This window comes from Danio rerio, chromosome 10 (assembly GCF_049306965.1).
Source record: "Danio rerio strain Tuebingen ecotype United States chromosome 10, GRCz12tu, whole genome shotgun sequence".
NCBI classification, from domain to species: Eukaryota; Metazoa; Chordata; class Actinopteri; order Cypriniformes; family Danionidae; genus Danio; species Danio rerio.
In genome coordinates this window covers 9,281,135-9,301,281 of record NC_133185.1, presented here as the reverse complement: position 1 = coordinate 9,301,281, position 20,147 = coordinate 9,281,135, and the positions used below count along the sequence as shown (strand labels likewise).

Here is a 20,147-nt window from a genome sequence, read left to right as displayed (position 1 = left end):
TATTGTGAAATCGTGATATTTTACCCAAGGTTATCATACCGTCAGAATCTTATACCGGCCCATGCCTAATTATGGGATCTTGACCTCTGCCTTGACATGACTATCGATGTTCAAAACTCAAGAAATCAACTCTATATGAAATAACAGAGAAGTACTGGCAGCTCATTACCAGTTTTCACATGACTAATGCAGGGAATATATAATTTCAGTCTCCTAAAACATTTAAATTGAACTTAATTTTCACAATCCTGATATCCAGTTTTGAGCACTTCAGTTTGGAACGACACTACAATATGGCGGCCATAGCTCTAAAGTGCTTTTAAGTAGGGGTTTGGAACAACATAGTGTGTGAGCAATTATTGACACAATTTTACATTTTTTTGGTTGAACTAACCCTTTGAGAGCTGCGTTTGTAGTTTTAGGTTGTTTTTTCATCATTGACAGGGTTATGTACAATACCGGTCAAAGGTTTGGGGTCAGTAGGATCTTTAATGATTTAAAATAAGCTTATTCTTCTCACCAAAACTGCATTTATTTGATTAAAATTACAGAAGAAATTGTAAAATTGTGAACTGTTCATTAATTAATTAATTCATTCATTCATTCATTTTCTTTTCGGCTAAGTCCCTTTATTAATCTGGGGTCACCACAGCAGAAAGAACCGCCAACATATCCAGCATGTTTTACGCAGCGGATGCCCTTCCAGCTGCAACCCATCTCTGGTAAACATCTATACACACTTATACACAACGGACAATTTAGCCTACCCAATTCACCTGTACCACATGCCTTTGGACTGTGGGGGAGACCAGAGCACCCGGAGGAAACCCACGCAAACGCAGGAAGAGCATGCAAACTCCACACAGAAACGCCAACTGACCCAGCCGAGGCTTATTAATGATAATAGTAATAAAAGCAATAATGACTGGACTAATAATTTCACTTAAAACCACATACAATTAGTAATAAATAAATATTTAATAAATAAACAGATGAACAGAATTATTTATTAAAATTATTAAAAAAAATTAATAGTAAAAAAAAAAAAACTGACCCCAAACTTTTAACCGGTAGTGTATAAACTATATGTGTGGGGTGGCGATATCTAAATAAGTGAGGTCCTGTTAAATTATGGGTATGTTTGTTTTTTTTCAAATATGAACATTCTTTGAAAAGATTTATATGTTAATAACATTTCATAACATTTAACATACTAAAGGTTTATAAAAATATAGCCTCATGTCCTCTTTAATTAGCTGTGTCAAATTCTAGGACATTGTTGTTGGAGAACAGTTCGGCTGATCAACTTCACAGCTAATGTTTTTTGTTTTTATTTGTTTTTTGACTGAAGATGATCTAGTTTGATTTGAACATTAATCAGATAAATGGTCTAGTATTTAGTAATCTAGCAAAACTACGGCTAGAGTAAAGAAGCATTCCAAAAGTGAAAATGTTGCTAAATGTGACCCTGGACAAACCAGTCAAAGGTGTCTTTTTTCTGTTTTAAATTTTGTCTGTTTTAGTAGATTTTGTTCATTCTGATTTTACTTCCAGTCACTCTGTTAATCACCGCAAACACACTGTTGGCAATACAGAATAGTTTTATTAAATACTATTATTTACAGTATGTATAGTGTATGATGTAACTTGTTTTGGGTATTGACAATATTTTTTCTTAAACAATTCAATTATTTGTTTCTGAGCAAATAGATTTGACTGAGGACAAAGTAAAAAACTTTATTTATAACCAAGACACAAGAAAACCAGTTAAATTAAAAAATGGCCACAATTTGATACATTACTTAATTAATAATTACAATTTTTACTTTGTCCTCAGTCAGATCTATTTGCTCAGAAACAAATAATTGAATTTTTAAGAAAAAATATTGTCAATACCCAAAACAAATTACATCATGTTTAACCACTATAGAGATGTATGTCAAAGAGCAATGGCAGATTCCAGATGAAGTGTCTGAGGTAAGGTTGACAGGTTCTTTAGCTAAACAACCACTGTCATCCTGATATCTCCAAAATCATTGAAACAAAAATTCAAATAGGTGTTATCCTTACTAACAAACCTTTTATATAAAGTCTAAACAACTACATTTTTGCCTAAAATAAAACACAACAGCAGTATTTGACTTTAGTCCATGACATATAGTATATATCAGGGATCACCAACTTGTTCCTGGAGGTTCGGTGTTGTGCAGATTTATCGAACACACTTGGAACAAGCTAATCAAGGTCATAGGTATACTTGAAACACCCAGGCAGGTGTGTTGAGGCAAGTTGGAGCTAAACCCTGCAGGAACCGGACCTTCAGGAATGAGATTGGTGACCCCTGGTATATGGAGTGACATGGTGAAAAGGTTTCTGTGGTGGTATTAGTGGAGGCCTCTCAGCCAATCAAATTCAAATACCAGACTCGAGAGTTGTATATGATTTCACAGTAGTAAAGCATAATGCAATCATGTCATTAATTATAAAACATAATTTAATATGGCTATGAGTTATATTTAATTTGTAAAATAATGATATTAGAAGTACTTCATTTTTAATCATGACACATATTACATGTAACCAACTATGTACCCAGCATCAAAATAAAATATCTTTATGTATTTGTCAGAGCCAGTTGCTTGCTAATTGTATTCAGAGTTTAAGTCTCTTTATGCTGCACTCTTTGTTTCTCTGTACAATGTAAAAAAAATATCTGTTAATTAACAGTTTCCATATTTTGTGATTTCACAAGCGTTTTTGATTTATTCACATTGTGAATTGCATCATTGGATGTTGATTGCTGCTCTATTGAATAGTTTGTAATAGTTTGAATTAATATAATGCAGAAACAAAGTATAGCAAAATAAGTATATGTACCGTAATATACAACACCAACCCAGACAAACTCTTTAAGCTATCAAAAATGTTAATCAATGTCACTTTTTCGATCTTTAAAGATTAAAAGTTGTTGATAATACAATTTTAATGTATTTCAAAAGCATAAACAAAGGGGGAAAAATAAAAACATGAATCACAAGATATGGAAAACTGATAATTTACTGATATTTTTTTACAGTTGTTTTCATGATAGTTTGATTTCATCAAGCTACACAGCCACAAATTATTTCTGACAGTGACAACATGCACATATTCTTTTATAAGGTTTACATTCACAAAGCCAACCACAACAAAAGAAGAAGCAAACCCCACAAAAACAACAAGCATCTTGTCTTAGTTTGTCTGCTTGTCTTAGTTTGTCTTCATGTCTTGGTACATCTTCTTGTCTTTGTATGACTCCTTCACTTGAGTCGTCACTGTGAATCAGCGGGGTACTTTCTGTATTCTCGTATATGGGTGAAGAAGTGTTCCTATCATCTTCTGCAAAATATGAAAGACAACTTATATAAAATGACAAAGTTTGGTCTCAAAATGTCAAAGCTTTATATGCTGTCGTAGATGCAGCTGGCACCAAGTCAAAATTTTTGAAGTAAATGAAATGATGACAGTATAATTTGGCCAAATTTGTCAATGTTTTTGACACAATCAAAGAAATCTGACCAAAGATGACAAAAGGAACTTTTTAAAATTTTTATATAGTTAAAAAGAAGTGTTTTTGTAAGTTAGAGGTTAGAACAAACTCTAAGGCTGTGTCTGAAATCGGTACTGCATACCCAGGGCCGGAGTGGGACTCCTTTTCAGCCCTGGAGTTTCAAGCCTCAGACCGGCCCACCTCAGTTCACGACTGACTATATTGAAATAAGGTCATTTCCAATTCAGTTTATATTTAAACTATCACGTCTTTTTTGAGAAAACAGCTGCTTTAGAACTTCAAATGTTCAACAACCCTAACAGTATTTTATGTCTTAACAATAAAAATGAAAAAGAAAATATTACTCAGACGAGGATCAAACCCGGGTCGGTGGTGTCAAAATCTAACGTGCTAACCACTCAACCACAACATTTACATGATAATCAACCTGCAGGCTGCATCTTGATCACGAGGCTGCGAGAAAATAGATAAAAAGAGAGACTGCGGTAAAATATTGAATAAGAAGACTGTGGTCAAGTAAATAAATACATTCATTTAAAAAGTGTGACTGCTGTAAGCAACAGATTCTGGAGCTAGGGACACCGGCCCTCGCAGCCAAAAAATGGACCGGCCCACCGGGAATTCTCCCGGTCCTCCCGATTAGCCAATCCGGGCCTGTGCATACCACTCCGTAGGTACTACATTTGAATTTAAATGTACTACTCGACCTTTAGAAAATTATGTTCTATATATTAATATATATATATTAACGTCGATATTCGATATTGACGTCCTGTTTGTGGCACATTAGTATATGTGAGGGGGCAAACTTTTCAAGATGGGTGGTGACCATGGTGGCCATTTTGAAGTCGGCCATCGTGGATCCAACTTTTGTTTTTTCAATAGGAAAAGGGTCATTTGACACATCAAACTTATTGGGAATTTCAGAAGAAAAACAATGGTGTGCTTGGTTTTAACATAACTTTATTAATTCGTAGGTTATTTGCAAGTTTCTGACCACTTATAAAATGTGTTTACACACTGATAACAACACCACAGGAGAAATGCCAGCACAGGCTTCCAGTATCCGTTGTTTCAGGTGCCCTGTATATCTGCCATTTTGTCATGATCATGTGACCTATCTGCGTCAGTTGCATTGTATCACTCCGGTGACTCCTATTCATGAATTCTTTCGTGGTGCTTCAAGGGATAACGTAATGTCTATCGGATGAACACTTTAGAATCTCGCCAGAAGTAGTAGGTCATCTGGGTACTTATCGAATACTGTTTTTTAAATTCTTTGAATTTAGACATATTACTCGGCTAGCATGCTGTTTTTATCATACTACAGTTGAATTCAAAATTATTAGCCCCTTTTTGATTTTTTTTTTCTTTTATTAATATTTGCCAAATGATGTTTAACAGAGCAATGAAATTTCCCCAGTATGTCTGATAATATGTTCTCTTCTGGAGAAAGTCTTATTTGTTTTATTTCGGCTATAATAAAAGCAGTTTTAAATTTTTTCAAAAACAATTTTGGGACAAAATTATTAACCCATTTAAGCAATTTTTTTTTCCGATAGTCTAAAGAACAAACCATCATTATACAATACCTTGCCTAAATACCCTAACCAGCCTAGTTAACCTAATTAACTTAGTTAAGCCTTTAAATGTCAATTTAAACTGTACAGAAGTGTCTTGAAAAATATCAAGTAAAATATTATTTACTGTCATCATGACAAAGATAAAATAAATCAGTTATTAGAATTAGGTTTCTAAAACTGTTATGTTTCGAAATGTGCTGAAACAATATTCCCTCCATTAAACAGAAATTTGGGGAAAAAATAAACATGGGCGCTAATAAGTCAGGGGGGCTAACAATTCTGACCTTAACTGTATATAGTATAGAAGTATGCGATTTTTGGATATAACCCAACACTGTTTTCAATTTGGAAGAGCTTATCCCAATATACCCTAATCTCTTTGAAACGTTTATCCTCTGGATGAGTCCTTTCAATGGAACATTCAGTTTGACAGCAAACAACTGTGCAAAAGATCATGGAGGCCTGAAGTGTGCACCAGGTGTACCATTTAAAATCCTTAATTTCGGAGAGAAAAAAAAAGTGGCCAGTTTTGAGCTCTACAGTTTGAAACAACACTACAATATGGCGGCCATAACTGTTTTTACTCTAAAGTGCTCTGAAGTGGGGCTTTGGAACAACATGAAGGTGAATAATTATTGACAGAAGTTTAGTTTTTTGGAAATAATCTAACTTTTAAGAACTGTAGTTTTGGGTTGTTTTTTCATCATTAGCAGTGTTATGTATATGCTATGTGTGGGGTGAGGTAAGAAGTGAGGTCCTGTTGAATTATGAGTGTGTTTGTTTTGGTGCTTTCAAATATGAACATTCTTTGGCAAAATTTACATATTCACAAAGGTTTAACATGCTCAAGCTTTATATGGTTAAGCTATATATGTTAGCTGTGTCAAAGTCTGGGATATTGACATTGTTGATCAACTTCACAAATCATTTTTTGTTTTGATTGAAGATGATCTGGTTTGATTTTAACATTAGTCAGATCAATGGTCTAGTACACAGGTGTCAAACTCAGTTCCTGGAGAGCCGTAGCTCTGCACAGTTTTGTTCCAACCCTAATTAAACACACCTGATTGTACTAATCAAGTGCTGTAGTCTTGTTTGATACCTGCAAATAGCTGTGTTGAAGCAGGGCTGGAACTAAACTCTGCAGGGTTGCGGCTCTCCATGAATTGAGTTTGTCATCCCTGGTCTAGTATTTGGGAAACTTCAGCCAGCGTAAAGAAGCATTACCAGTGAAGACATATTGCTAAATGTGACCCTGGACAACTAAACCATTCAGTTAAAATTTTATTTTTTATATTTTTATTTCGATTTTAGAATCATTTGAAAGCAGAATATTAGCTTTCCGTTGACATATGGTTTGTGAGGTCAGGGCAATATGCAAAGCTTTGAAACTAGGGTGAATAAATGCTAGTAAATTGTATTTTTGGGTGAATTATCCATATAACAATGCATAAATGTACTAATCAAACATGTTGTAATATATTTATAGTTGCAAAAATTCTGAAAATATCTTAATGGACATGATTTTAGATAATATTCTAATGATTTCTGGCATATACAGTGCATCCGGAAAGTATTCATAGTGCTTCACTTTTTCCATATTTTTTTATGTAACAGCCTTATTCCAAAATGGATTACATTCATTTATTTTCTCCAAATTCTACACACAATACCCCATAATGACAATGTGAATATTGTTGCAAATTTATTCAAAATAAAAAACCTGAAAAAATCACCTTTGCTTAATACTTTGGCGATTCACCTTTGGCATTAAATACAGCAAGTCTTTTTGAATATGATGCCACAAGCTTGGCACACCTGTCTTTGAGAACTTTTGCCTATTCTTCTTTGCAGTACTTCTCAAGCTCTATCAGGTTGAAAGGGAAGCGACGGTGTACAGCCATTTTCAGATCTCTCCAGAGGTGTTTAATAGGATTTAGGTCTGGGCTCTGACTGGGCCACTCAAGTACATTCACAGAGTTGTTGTGAAGCCACTCTATTGATATTTTGGCGCTGTGCTTTGAATCATTTTCCTGCTGGAAGATGAACCGTCACCCCAGTCTGAGGTTAAGAGCACTTTGAAGCAGGTTTTCATTCAGGATGTCTCTGTACATTGCTGCATTCATCTTCCCTATATTCTGACTAGTCTTCCAGTTCCTGCTGCTGAAAAACATCCCCACAGCATGATGCTGCCACCACCATGCTTCACTGTAGAGATGGTATTAGCCTGGTGATGAGGGTGCCTAGATTTCTCCAAACGTAACACCTGGCATTCACTCCAAAGAGTTCAGTTTTAGTCTCATCAGACCAGAGGATTTTGTTTCTTATAGTCTGAGAGTCCTACAGATGCCTTTTAGCAAATTCCGTCTGGCCATTTTACCATACAGGCCTGATTGGTGGATTGCTGCACAGATGGTTGTCCTTCTGTAAGGTTCTCAGCTTAAATAGCCGGCCAGCTCTAGGAATATGGAGGCCACTGTGCTCATTGGAGCTTTCAGAGCAATAGAAATTTTTTTGTAACCTTTCCCAGCCTTGTGCCTCGAGACAATCCTGTTCCGGAGGTCTACAGACAATTACTTTGTCTTCAAGCTTGGTTTGTGCTTTGACATGCACTGTCAACCCTGGGACCTTATATAGACAGGTGTATGCCTTTTCAAATAATGTACAATCAACTCAAAGCTGCTGAAACATCTCAAGAATGATCAGTGGAAACAGAATGTACCTCAGCTCAATTTAGAACTTCAAGGCAAAGGCTGTGAATACTGATGTACGTGTGATTTTTCAGGTTTTATATTTTTAATAAATTTGCTACATTTAAAAAAAAAAATAAAATCTTTTCACATTGTCATTATGGGGTATTGTGTGAAGAATTTTGAGGAAATAAATTGAACTTAATGAAATGAATTTAATCCATTTTGGAATAAGGCTGTAACATAAATAAATGTGGAAAAAGTGAAATATATGAATACTTTCCGGATACACTGTAAGAAAGAATCACTGGTAACATAAAAATAGTTCTGTGGTCCAGGGTCACAAATGAGAAATGTTAGCTTGAAATACTTACTTGTCAAGCAATAAAATGAAGTCAGCTTCTGTAAGGGAAAGACATATTTGAACATACTACATCAAATCACATATTTAGACTCTGAAGTTTCCATGAAATTAAGGTTGTCATGAATTTTGAACCTAGAAACTACAGCAAATATAATGTTTGAAAGCTGATTTAACATTTGATCTTTTTTTTTTTTTTTAGATTTTGTGCCAAGGTAATGTGTGTTGTGTTGAAAATAAATGAAAGTTCTTAGATATTTATTCATAAGTCAAAACTTGTCCTCACAGTTTGTGCAAATGGCCAATGGTGATGAACCTACCTTGCTTTTGAAGTGATTTGCAGTTTTTTTAATTGCTTCTGCATTCTTCTGACATTCCAGTAATCCATCAGTTTCACAAAGCAGACAGTCTACAGCATATGTGTTCTCTTGCTTGATAATTTTTTCACTGTCAGATATTATTTTATCTGGGTCAAACGTGATATGGAGCACCACAACGATGGCAAGTTTGGAAGCTGTAAGTCAGTTAAAAGTGGGTGGTTAAATGGAGAATTAAAATAAAAACATTTTTCGCACCTGTGAATTTTTAAGATTTTGGATTTTGGTTTCATAAAGTGTTTTTTTTTTTTTCAGTTTAATGCACAGGTGTCAAACTCAGTTCCAAAAGGGCCGCAGCTCTGCACAGTTTAGTTCCAACCCTAATAAAACACACCTGATCAAACTAATTGAGTCCTTCAGGCTTGTTTGAAACCTACAGGTATGTGTGTTGGAGCAGGGTTGGAACTAAACTGTGCAGGGCTTTGGCCCTCCAGGAATTAAGTTTGACACCCCTGATCTAATGTAAAGAGAAAACTACCAAAATACACATTTAAAAAGTTTCTAGACTAATGCTAATTCTAACACAAAAGAAGATAATTCAAAGAATGTTAGAAACCAGTAACCAATGACAAATATTAAGCCAGTGGTTACAGTTTTACATTTTCCAAAATAACTTTTTTTGTGTGTATGTTCAACATAAGAGACTTAAACATGTTTGTGGTAAGTGAAGGGTGATTAAATGATCACAGAATCTTAGTTGTGGGTTGAACTATCTCTTTAAATCAGTCTACAGATTTTAATTGCAGTATATGTTTAAAGGTTGTTTAAACGTTATATATATAGTAAAGATTGTATGCAACAGTATATATGGTTTATTATGTGCAACATTTTACACAAACGTGTTTCTTTGAATTTCTCACTGTTTGCAGTATTTTCTGAATTGTGTGGGTTAAAATAAATTCCTAAAATCCACTCTATAAAACAAGTTTTCTCTAATATTAACAAATATACAATTAAATAACCTGACTTTATTCAAAGTTCAGATTTTTGCTCTAGAAATGTATGCAAATGTGTGCATATTTAATCAATAAAATGTAGCATTTTTAGAAAACTTGTGATACAAACAAAATGTTTGCACTTCTTACTGTAGTCAATCAATGGGGAAGCATCATGATTAATATTAGTAATTATTTTACCCTGCATGGTCTCCTGCTATGCCTTGCCTTTTAATCATGTAATCATCTACCTTGTAAGTCACTTGTGATTTGATTAAGGTGCTTCATTGCAGCATCAATATCAGTTCCTGCTCGTGAAGTAATGGGGCAGAAGTACAATATGACATCACACTTCTTAACTGAAGAGGACTCTTTCAGGCCAGATGCTTTATTATGAAGCATTCTCTTGAAATCGTCAACAGCACAATCCATTGTTTGTCCTGCATTCAAAAAAATTCAGAAAATTCAATTTTGCTACAATGAAGTAAAACAACAAATATAATTAATAGCGAAAATTAATTATTATCCTATTAAAAACTCAAACTTTCATTGCCATTATGAAAATTTTGCTACAATTCAAACCAAACAAATATGTTTATTGTATTTAAACCATGGTACTCACAAATGGGACCAGTTTGCAAGGGTCTTTTGGCAAGCGCTAAAAACTGTATGGATCAAAATTACTGATTTATCTTTAATGCCCATAATCGTTAAAATATTTAGGAAGTATCAAGTTTCATGAAGGAAAATATTAGTAAATTTACCAAAGGAAATTTTAGTACATTTTCATTTACTAACCGATTTTTTAGTTAATAATGTGCATTGAAGCTAATTTAGACCATTTTAAATGTGATTTTTTCAGTATTTTGATTATTTTAATCCTCAGATTCCATTATGTATAAATCTCATTTTTTTATTGACACTTGTGAGGTCCAGAGTCACAAACTAATCATGGCTTCGCTACAATAACCATAGTTTAACTAAAAGAAACTAAACCTATTGAAAATGCTAATCAATATACCAAAGAACATGGTTCATTTTAATGAAGATAAAATGCTACTTTATTAAATAAATTAGTATATTTCCAATTGAATAAATAGTGCCCAAAAAGGACAAGTTAATCTGATTGCTAGCAATGAAACAAAAGGTGTATTTCATTTATTTCAAGTCAAATTTGCAAACCAATGTGTGAACATTCTTAGGAAATCATGCCCTATAGGCTACATTTACAGTAATGTCTTACATTTAACACAATTTTAAACAATGTTGCATACTTTTTCCCAGAGATGGGTCGCAGCTGGAAGTGCATGCGCTGCGTAAAAACTTGCTGGATAAGTTGGCGGTTCATTCCGCTGTGGCGACCCCGGATTAATAAAGGGACTAAGCCGACAGGAAAATGAATGAATGAACGAATGTTGCATACTTGCAAAAAAGATCCACATTCCAGGACTAAAAACATGTCAGAAGCTACTGTAAAGCTGAAATTAGAGTTCAAAATTGTTGCCTGCCTATATACAATTATTTAATTCAAGTTAAGTTATAACAACATTTATTATTCATTCATTCATTCATTTTCTTGTCGGCTTAGTCCCTTTATTAATCCGGTTTCGCCATAGCGGAATGAACCGCCAACTTATCCAGCACGTTTTTTACGCAGCGGATGCCCTTCCAGCCGTAACCCATCTCAGGGAAACATCCACACACACTCATTCACACACACACACACTCATACACTACGGACAATTTAGCCTGAATTCACCTATACCGCATGTCTTTTAAAACCCACACGAGCGCAGGGAGAACTCCACACAGAAATGCCAACTGAGCAGAGGCTCGAACCAGCGACCTTCTTGCTGTGAGGCGACAGCACTACTGCGCCACTACGTCACCCCAACATTTATTACATGAAAATATATATAATATGTAATAAATCGCTTTGAGAAATAACTTATATTACAGTAAATGGGATATAGGAATGCCATTCTTATTTGTTTGTTTTCTACTTAACTAATCATCCAAGAAAGATTTAAATGTTTTGTTGATTTGTAAATAACACCAGTCTAATGTGAACATAGCTAATTTGAAAGTTAAGTAGTTAATGTTTGTTGAATGAGGCACATATCATTCATTACACCTAAACATAACTACAGCATTTATGACCTGCTCCTATAGTTACACTTTAAATAACTCACTGACATATTTTTAGTGTGTGCTCTGTGAACTTTACACTGCAGTCTATCAGACTATTTTGTCAGTGTTTACGAGCAACAAGGAAGTAGCACATGCAGATGTGGTCTAACCTGCCTAGAAATGCACAAAATGTAGTAACGTGATTTTTTTGTAAAAACATTGCGTGATAAATGACAAATGTTAATGCTAACATTTATAACATAATTTTGTGCTAGATAAAAGATTTTTGCTCAAAACGGCAAGTATATGACGAAGATTTTTATGCATGTGTAAGGTGCAGTTTAAAGGTAGCAATTGCAATAGCACTAATTCTTTTCACGGATCATTGATAATGCATTTTACATCTCAAAGACATTCACAAATCGTAGACTAACCCAGAGGAAATCCTGTAAGTAAATGAAGGATGTATGTTACTCACCGTTTTCTTCTTCTTTTACAAAGGAGTGCGATGTCAGGACGAGCGGTGGATCACTGGGCAATGCATTCGTGATGCAATAACTTTCTTTCGCTTTCATTTTTAAAACTACTGCAATAGGACTCTAAAAATAGCCGCAGTGGTATCAAATGACATAAAACTACATAATGGATAACTTTTAATCATTTAAAATAATTTTAATGATTATATTTCAGCTACTAGCAGTGAGTGAGATATATATATGCCACCAGAGCCAAATTTTTCAAAAGTAAAATTAAGTTTTATTTTATTTTAAATTTATTAAGTTAATGATCAAAAACTTAATGGTTGCTGATGAAATACATTCCTTCATATTTAAAGCCTTTATAAAGCATATCACATCTAGATGGTATATAAGATCTGGTAAACAACAACAAAACAATATCAAAGCAGTTTTGTATTAGAACAAACTATAAGGTTAAATATTTGTTGATTAAAGTGATTCTGTTTGTAACCATTAAAACAACCTATGTCTGTTTGTGGCAGCTGGTATTTTGCATACCTGTTTTTTTTTTTTTTTTTGCTAAGCCAGTAGGCTACGCAATTGGTTCCATTTAAGGCTCTGGTAAACAGTATTTCGTAATCCTGAAATTTGATATTGGGATCAGAGTGGTCCATCCCAGTGTACCTTTAAAAACTGTAGTAAGATAGATCAGTTAATCCTGGATAGCAAAACATGGGTTTTCCAAATCTGTACCAATTTGATCCAGATGACATTTTTTGAAAAACTGGGCCCTGTGTTACTTATTTAATAAGAGAAACAAAAAAGCAGAAACGGTGCTGGAGAATCATGACAAAAATAACAGCTCAACAACACATCAAGGCAACTTTGTGATAATATAATTTATATACCAATAATGAAATACAATATCTATCAAACTTTCTAGACGATCTGTGCAATACAAGACATTAATTTTAATAATTTTTGTTTCATTTCTACCAGTACTTTTGGCGCAACCATATAGGCACATTGGTTAACAAACTGAATTGAATGCAAATTAAAAAAAAAATACAACAACAGTTCATTTTAATAAGCAAATACATTGCAAAATAATAAGAGCACTAACACGCTGTCACATTTTACCCACACAGGATAATCCTTGTGCTTTAAATATAATAAATTACTATTGTTTTAATAATATACACTGTGTTTACAAGATTTAAATCAGAAAAATTAATTATAGTGGTTAAGAGAGCTGAAGGTGCAGCAATTTAAGAAAACACATGCAATTACAAAAAACACCAGCAAATTAAGAAAAGGGGTACATCCGTTTAACAGCACACATTCTGCAATTCCTTACAGCGCATACACATTTTTAAAAAAATGCACTGCATTTTCTTACAATGCAAACAAATTAATAAAATGTACTACATTGTCATAAAATACTTGCAAAATAGCTCGGAACACAATGGAAATGTTTTAAAAGGATCCTAAAATGTGACAGACCATTTAGGTTATGGTTATTTGGGCTAATAAAATGAACAAAGGGAATCTGGACGTTTAAATAAACAAACAAAAACTCACCTTTCAAAGATCACCTACAACTTCACTGAGCAATAGTCATGGCACAGCAGCGTTCGTCACGTTTTTGGGTCCCACAAAACATTTCTGTTGTGTTTTTTAAACATTTTTTAATGTGTCACACGGATGAAGATCTTTTCTTAATTTGCTGCTGTTTTTTGTAATTGTATTTTTTTTTTTATTGCAGCACGTTAAGCTCTCACAGCCACCTTAAATAATACTTCAATTGAGCAAGTATACATTGAATTGCTGGTGTATCTCTGTTCACTCTCTGATGTCCGTTGGACTTGCTGTCAGGCTGTTGGCGGTGTCTGATACTGACGCAACTTCACTTCCAGCAGAACACGGGCCTTCTGTTGGTAAAGACAGCTGGAACCCAAATCAAAACAAATTAATAACAGTACAAAAAATGTATCCATTATGCAGTCTCAGTAATCCTTGATGTTTACCATTTGTGGGAATGATCTGTGCTCAGCTTCGTTTTCCAGAATGAAGTCGGTCAGTAGTTTCCATGGTGGGCTGATCATCACATCACTGTCCTGACTCTCTGTACTGACCAGCAGTAGCGGCTCCTCTGAAACCTACAATGTTTAAAGAATGTGTCATTAGCCAGATCTCATTAACCAAATGAATGTTTTTTTAAGTTTTCAAAAAAAATAATAATAATTTCCATCAAGTTGTTAGAGAAGCTGACTGTAGTATTGGTAACCTTGTAACAGACAGTAAACAACTCACCATAGCAGAAACAGCTGATTAGTCTCATGAGTGTAATGCTCTCTATGTCACAGTTTATTTGGGAAATGGGTTTCCATTCACATAAACCCCGTTTCTCATCAAAACCGCCACAAGTGAATGTTAAAACCTTTTTTCAAACTAAGTTTTTTTTTTTAAACTTCCATTTCTTGTTTGTGATTTGATACTTCAAATTTGCATCAAGACAGGGTGAAGGAAACACAGCTAATGCTAAAGCTGCAAACTGTAAGTTTTGCCTCTTTGTCGCCATCTCTATTTTAAAACGTGCAACTGCAGCTTTTTGCTTTTTGTTTCCATTGGTTTGTGTGTCGTGGTGTGTATAATCTAATGTTTTGCAGTGTATGTGGTGGTCAGTCACTGCGCCGATGGAGTTGGAGGTACTTAATACTTTGATCGAAATAACAAATTCTACCGGAGAATGTCATCTGAACCAATAAATAATGTCCACCTTTTTGTTTTGACTAGCTGAGGATAAAAATGTATCACAAATTAGTCATGCTGTGTATATATAGTGATCAAATTTAACAAATTAGCTTATATCACACCTCTTTATGCAAATTATTATTGATATATTTTGTTTTCAATCTGTTAGTGTTAAAGTCTGTGTGAAATTAAAAAAAAAATATTTTCCTATCTCACATTGTTATTCTTTAATTAAATGTGATCTTAATTCAAAGTCTGATCTTCTGCTTCCATGTTTGTAGTGCTGGCTCTTCTCTGATTATGTCAGTTTGACAACTTACTTCAGTTTACTTTCAGTAAATAAGCCCCAAATAAGCCCTGTCCCTACTCAATATTCCATTTCAGTTGGAAGTACATTGACATACTGAAATAAGTCTCAGCAACTTCCCATTCAACCGGATTTCAATTTCAACATGATTTTACTGTTACATTTAGTATTTGTATAGTCTAATTTCTAATTGATGTAACATTTGAATTTCATGGGAAATTGTTCATTTAAATAAAAAAACAATCCAGGCTCATTCTGAAAATGAACCGCAATATACATTTCTGGAGAGCGCCAAATTGGTCCCAGGAGCTATGCTTTTCTTTTTTTTGCGAATCCACCAGAGGCCGCTGTGTACACTTTTTGAGATCTCAAATTTTTTTCTCAAGTGCCATTCACGCCTGCTGTTCTTGCATAATTCCAATAGAAGCCGCTGTCAACTGACTGACCCATCCAATGAACAACAGACCACCCATATTTTCATGCGAAAACCTACCAGTAGCAATGAAATTATAAAACATAAAGCATTATTACAAGCTCACCGTTGTGAATCAGGCTAGGGTAAGGAAATAGTTTTGAACACTGACTGGTTATGTACTTAATAAATAAATAAATAAAAATTACAGACTGCAGCTTTAGTTTTAAAGTAAGTGCTACTAACCAGATGCCCCTCAAGCTGCTTCTGTGTGTGTCTCATGGTCAGACTTCTCTTCTTATCTTTGCATCTCTTGTTCTGGAACCAGACACGAATGACCCGAGGACTGAGACCAGTCATTTCAACCAGCTGCTCTTTCATGAGAGCATCAGGTCTGGGATTTGCAGTGTAACAGGTCTGAAGCATGCAGAGCTGAGTCTCACTGAGAACCGTCCTGACGCGGGTCGCCCTCTCTGAACACCTCTGCATTGAGGACCAGGACAGTGTGGATTTGATCTCCTCTGTAGTAGTGTGACATAAAGAGAGAGTTTACTTTAAAACAACACACTGTAATTTCAAAATATACACTTTTTTTACTAACTGAAACCTGCTACATCCAAAGTGACTTATATAATCCAACTAAAGGTCAATAGAATGGTCAGTGCAGTGCCTGACTGCTGGATCTTTCCCCATCCCATATTCCTGTTTCTCTTCAAATGTACTTCTCGTAAGTATACTCACAAAAATAAATAATTAAAAAAGCTATTAACTTAAAGTAAAGCAAGCCTTTCCACATTCTTTTCTCATGCTTTCCACAGAGACAGATGAGTCTTCGCTTAGGTCCAGCTTCCAGCCTCTGGCGCCTAGTCTGCAGCTCTGCACAAGACGTTTCTCCAGAGGAGAAATAGTCGTGCCCAACTCAGCCTGTTTTCTCTCGAGATTTTTTAGCTTTTCACTTTCGCCAGTTGGTGAGTTTTTTCCTCGCTGCTGTCACCACTGGCTTGGATGGTTCGGGATCTGTAGAGCTACGCATCAATGGATTGCTCTTTATTTTTTGGACTCTCAGTAGTAAATATTAAACCACACTGAACTGAGCTAAACTGAACTGAACTTAAACTCTGAAAACTGAACTGACACTATTTCAATTTACTATGATCTTCTATGTGAAGCTGCTTTGACACAATCTACATTGTAAAAGTGCTAAACAAGTAAATGTGAATAGAATTTAATTTAATGACAATCCTTGTTTACGTGAATCTGTAACAATAGCATGTGTCCATCAACCTATTTTTATGCGCATGCATACTCATAACTGTGAATAGGATAAACTTTTTATCAGATTTTTAAATACATTTTTTAACTGAAAATAACATTATTTTAACAAAATTTACAAAAATATATGTCTTAGATTGGCATTAACAGACAAACCAGTGGACCGATGATGTTGATTATGAAAGTGGTTCAGTATTATTACCTCCCAGTACTGTCTTGAGCGTCTGCGCTCCCAAAGAGCCACCAAAAGAGCTCTCCTGCCACCAAAAGCCACCGCATGCACCCCAAAAAAGGATTATGGCTGTTATTTTTCAAAATGCTTATTTAAAGTGAGCTGAAGTTAACTAATTGACTTGTGCTGGAAGAACGTAAAGGAATTGTGTGGAACCCAGCTTTTTTTACATTGTCTTCATTGTGTTTCATCTTCATCTTTCAAAATGTTTCACCGGTTTATCAGAAATTAATCATTTTCTTTTCTTTTACTTATTGGATGTGTTTTATGTACAAATATTTTATGCGATATTCTAATTTTGTGCAAAATTCTAAAAAGCATCTTTGGATGGAAATGCTATGCTCGGTTCGCACTTTCACTGCAATTTAGTTCCACTAAAAGTGGATGGGATTAATGCTATAGTTGCGCAGCTTCTAGTACCATGACTACCTGAAAACATTTTCACTTTTGGTCATCTCATCCTGCTCTCACTAAAACAACTAATGAAAAGAACATCTGGATCTCTTCTACTGACTATGATGCTGCAATTTCAGTATCTTTTTTTTCTGCTGTGGTATAAAAATGGTTTAGTCAAGGGGGATTAATAATACAGCAATGGCTGCTGCTGACTATGGAAATATAGCCGGTTTGGTGGCTCATGTTGCAACTTCAACAACACTAGTGATAATACCCTTTGACTAGTAGTTGATGATTAGTACTGTGTATTGTTTTGGTAATGGTACAGCTTGTTTGGAACCTCAACCAAGTTGAAACTATAAAAAAGACTCACCCCCTTCGAACTCGGAGCAGTTCCTTTGTATTATTAGTACGTCTTGCACGTATAGCCTTTTCTAGTTGAATTGCTAAATGCCTCTTCAAATTTAAGTTGTTTAGTGCAAAAGCATCTGCTAAGATCCCTAAAAGTGAGCTGTACTGAATCAAACCACACCGTCATGCAGTGCAATAGTGTTTTAACAGTACAATGTTGAATAGGTTTATGCTAATGAACTTAAAAGGCTAGAGTAAAATTCCTTGTTATCTCTTCACAAAGAACAACATAATTTTTTCATGAAAAAACTAATTTTCAATTTTTTTTTCCTAATCATGTTTAAAATATGTTGGCAAGACGTTACAGAATACAAAGTGACCAGTGTTAGATTTTTCTTGAATAACATACAAATGAACTCTACAAACAGCTTACCAAAGTAGACATGAGGCTTTATCTCTGCAATATTTTAGCTCATTCAGACCAAACATGGTGTCTTTTATGACATTGATGACCAGCTCACAAACAATTCCATTAATCAAATTTTTCACCAAATTCAGGCAATGGTGACAAAAGTTGTGGGATTTGTGTCAAACATTTTCAAATTACTGGATTAACTCATTTAAGGCATAGTGCTGAACTGCATCTGAAGTTGTATCTCTTCAAAACTTAAAACATATTCACATTAGACTTTATAGTGTTTTGAATTTCTTGATTACCCTATGAATGAACACTGAAGTGCCAGACGAGAAGCTTTTCGAAAAACATACACTCACCGAATGGATCGCCAGCCTCCTTCTGTTGGTTTATAAAAGCACTCATTAGTTTGTTATGATGATCGGTGCAAAGCAGTTGACCGTCCTGCAGAACATACTCATCTCCAGGAAGTAATGGACGATTGCATCCCTCGCATCGAAAACACTGGATGTGATAAATATTCACTTGAGAACGCATCACAAACTCTTTGCTTATGAAGGCTTTGTCGCATTTTGCACACTTGCTGGTGGATAATCTGCAGAACAAAGAGGATTTGTTGCGTAAAAAATAATACATCCACATCATTATTATCATTAGGGTAATAATACTAACCATGACTAAAATATTTAGGCTACATTCAATAAAGTTTACGTCTTAAAATTTCATACAAAATTGTGTTTTTATTAGCATGAACATCCAAATACATAAAAATCTATTTATTACAGTATTTATTCATTTAACATTGTTAGTTAATGTTAATTCTAAGTGCATTCATTTAACAAACACAACTACGAATGTTAATGATGTATTAGTAAATGTTGAATTATGATTAATAAATGCTGTACAAGATTGTTCATAATTAGTTCATTTTAGCAAATACATTAAGTATCAAACATAGACCATTATTAAAAAAAACTATCAAAAATTATTTAGCACAGTATGTTTTTTTAATTGTCAAAACACAATATATTATCAAAAGCTTGCATTTTGTTAAGAATTATGTAATTTTGCAGTACAATGTTAGCAAATTATTTAAAATATTTGTTAAAAAGAAAATACTACGACGGAAAAACTAATGCTTTATTTCAGAAAAAAAAGAAGAGAAAAAGAAATATTGTGCATTTACATCTTCACATATGATTGTATTTGTGAATTTAAATTGTAGTTGTGTTGTAAAAATTTTGAAAAAAAAGAAAAGAAAGCCGTCTTAGAAAACGTATAAAAAACAAGCTTATTTTTTTCTTTAAGGAACAGTAAATGATTTCATAACTGTTCATAGCGTTGAATAGGCTAACATTTATTAGTTATTGCAGTAAACCACCAAAAACGTAAGTAAATAAATAAAACTTTCTTTAACACCATGTGTATACTTCAAGTAGTAAAAGAAAAAGGAGTAATAGTGTTTGTGAAAGTTATTCATTTATTGTATAGGCTCCACTCACCTGCTGTAGTGTTCTCTGCAGAAGGTTTTGCCGTCTCTGATGAAGCAGGTGCAGGACTCGTCCAGAAACTGATGGCACTCCGCGCACTTCAGACACCGCGCGTGCCACTCCAGATCAGGGGAAACGCGCAAAATGAAGCGGTCCAGGATCTCAAGCCCACAACCCACGCAGAATGAAGACAGCTTGGTTCCTTTAAGAACAAGCACTACATTACACACGTCTAATATGCAAGTTGTAGCCATTAATGTCACTAGAAAATGCGAATTATAGCTTCTCATCAAACATTACACAGGCAACAATGACAACTTACTGTTTTGTTGCTCTCCCATGTCAGACAGAAGCATATATCGCTGTTATCTTCGATATTAGACACTGACGATTAAATAGAGATTTCTCTTGAACTGCACTTTTACAGGGTGACC

At 34.5% G+C, this 20,147-nt stretch overlaps 2 protein-coding genes across 5 annotated transcripts; both read right to left on the bottom strand.

Moving 5' to 3' along the window:
- Positions 1–1,343: 1,343 nt before the first annotated feature.
- Positions 1,344–12,906, bottom strand: si:dkey-27b3.4. Of its 3 annotated transcripts, XR_012386122.1 has the most exons (6): positions 12,105–12,906; positions 9,748–9,936; positions 8,505–8,698; positions 8,198–8,225; positions 1,911–3,378; positions 1,586–1,646 (listed from the first exon to the last, which is right to left on the bottom strand). XR_012386122.1 is itself a non-coding variant. In XM_021472223.3 (5 exons), the coding sequence occupies exons 1-5, from the start codon at positions 12,199–12,201 to the stop codon at positions 3,122–3,124; spliced, it is 765 nt and encodes a 254-aa protein (XP_021327898.2). In that variant the 5' UTR covers positions 12,202–12,906; the 3' UTR covers positions 1,344–3,121. The 3 variants fall into 3 exon arrangements, 2 of the variants coding, with proteins under 2 accessions (XP_021327898.2, XP_073770550.1); XM_021472223.3 differs by having other exon boundaries at positions 1,344–3,378; XM_073914449.1 differs by lacking the exon at positions 8,198–8,225 and having other exon boundaries at positions 1,586–3,378.
- A 59-nt stretch (positions 12,907–12,965) lies between these two features.
- Positions 12,966–20,147, bottom strand: isl1b (ISL LIM homeobox 1b). 2 transcript variants are annotated; one of them, XR_012385869.1, is made up of 7 exons: positions 20,036–20,147; positions 19,726–19,915; positions 18,681–18,818; positions 18,583–18,604; positions 15,804–16,078; positions 14,112–14,243; positions 12,966–14,031 (listed from the first exon to the last, which is right to left on the bottom strand). XR_012385869.1 is itself a non-coding variant. In NM_001002043.1 (6 exon segments), coding segments are annotated over 6 exon segments (972 nt in total). In that variant the 5' UTR covers positions 20,070–20,130; the 3' UTR covers positions 12,966–13,926.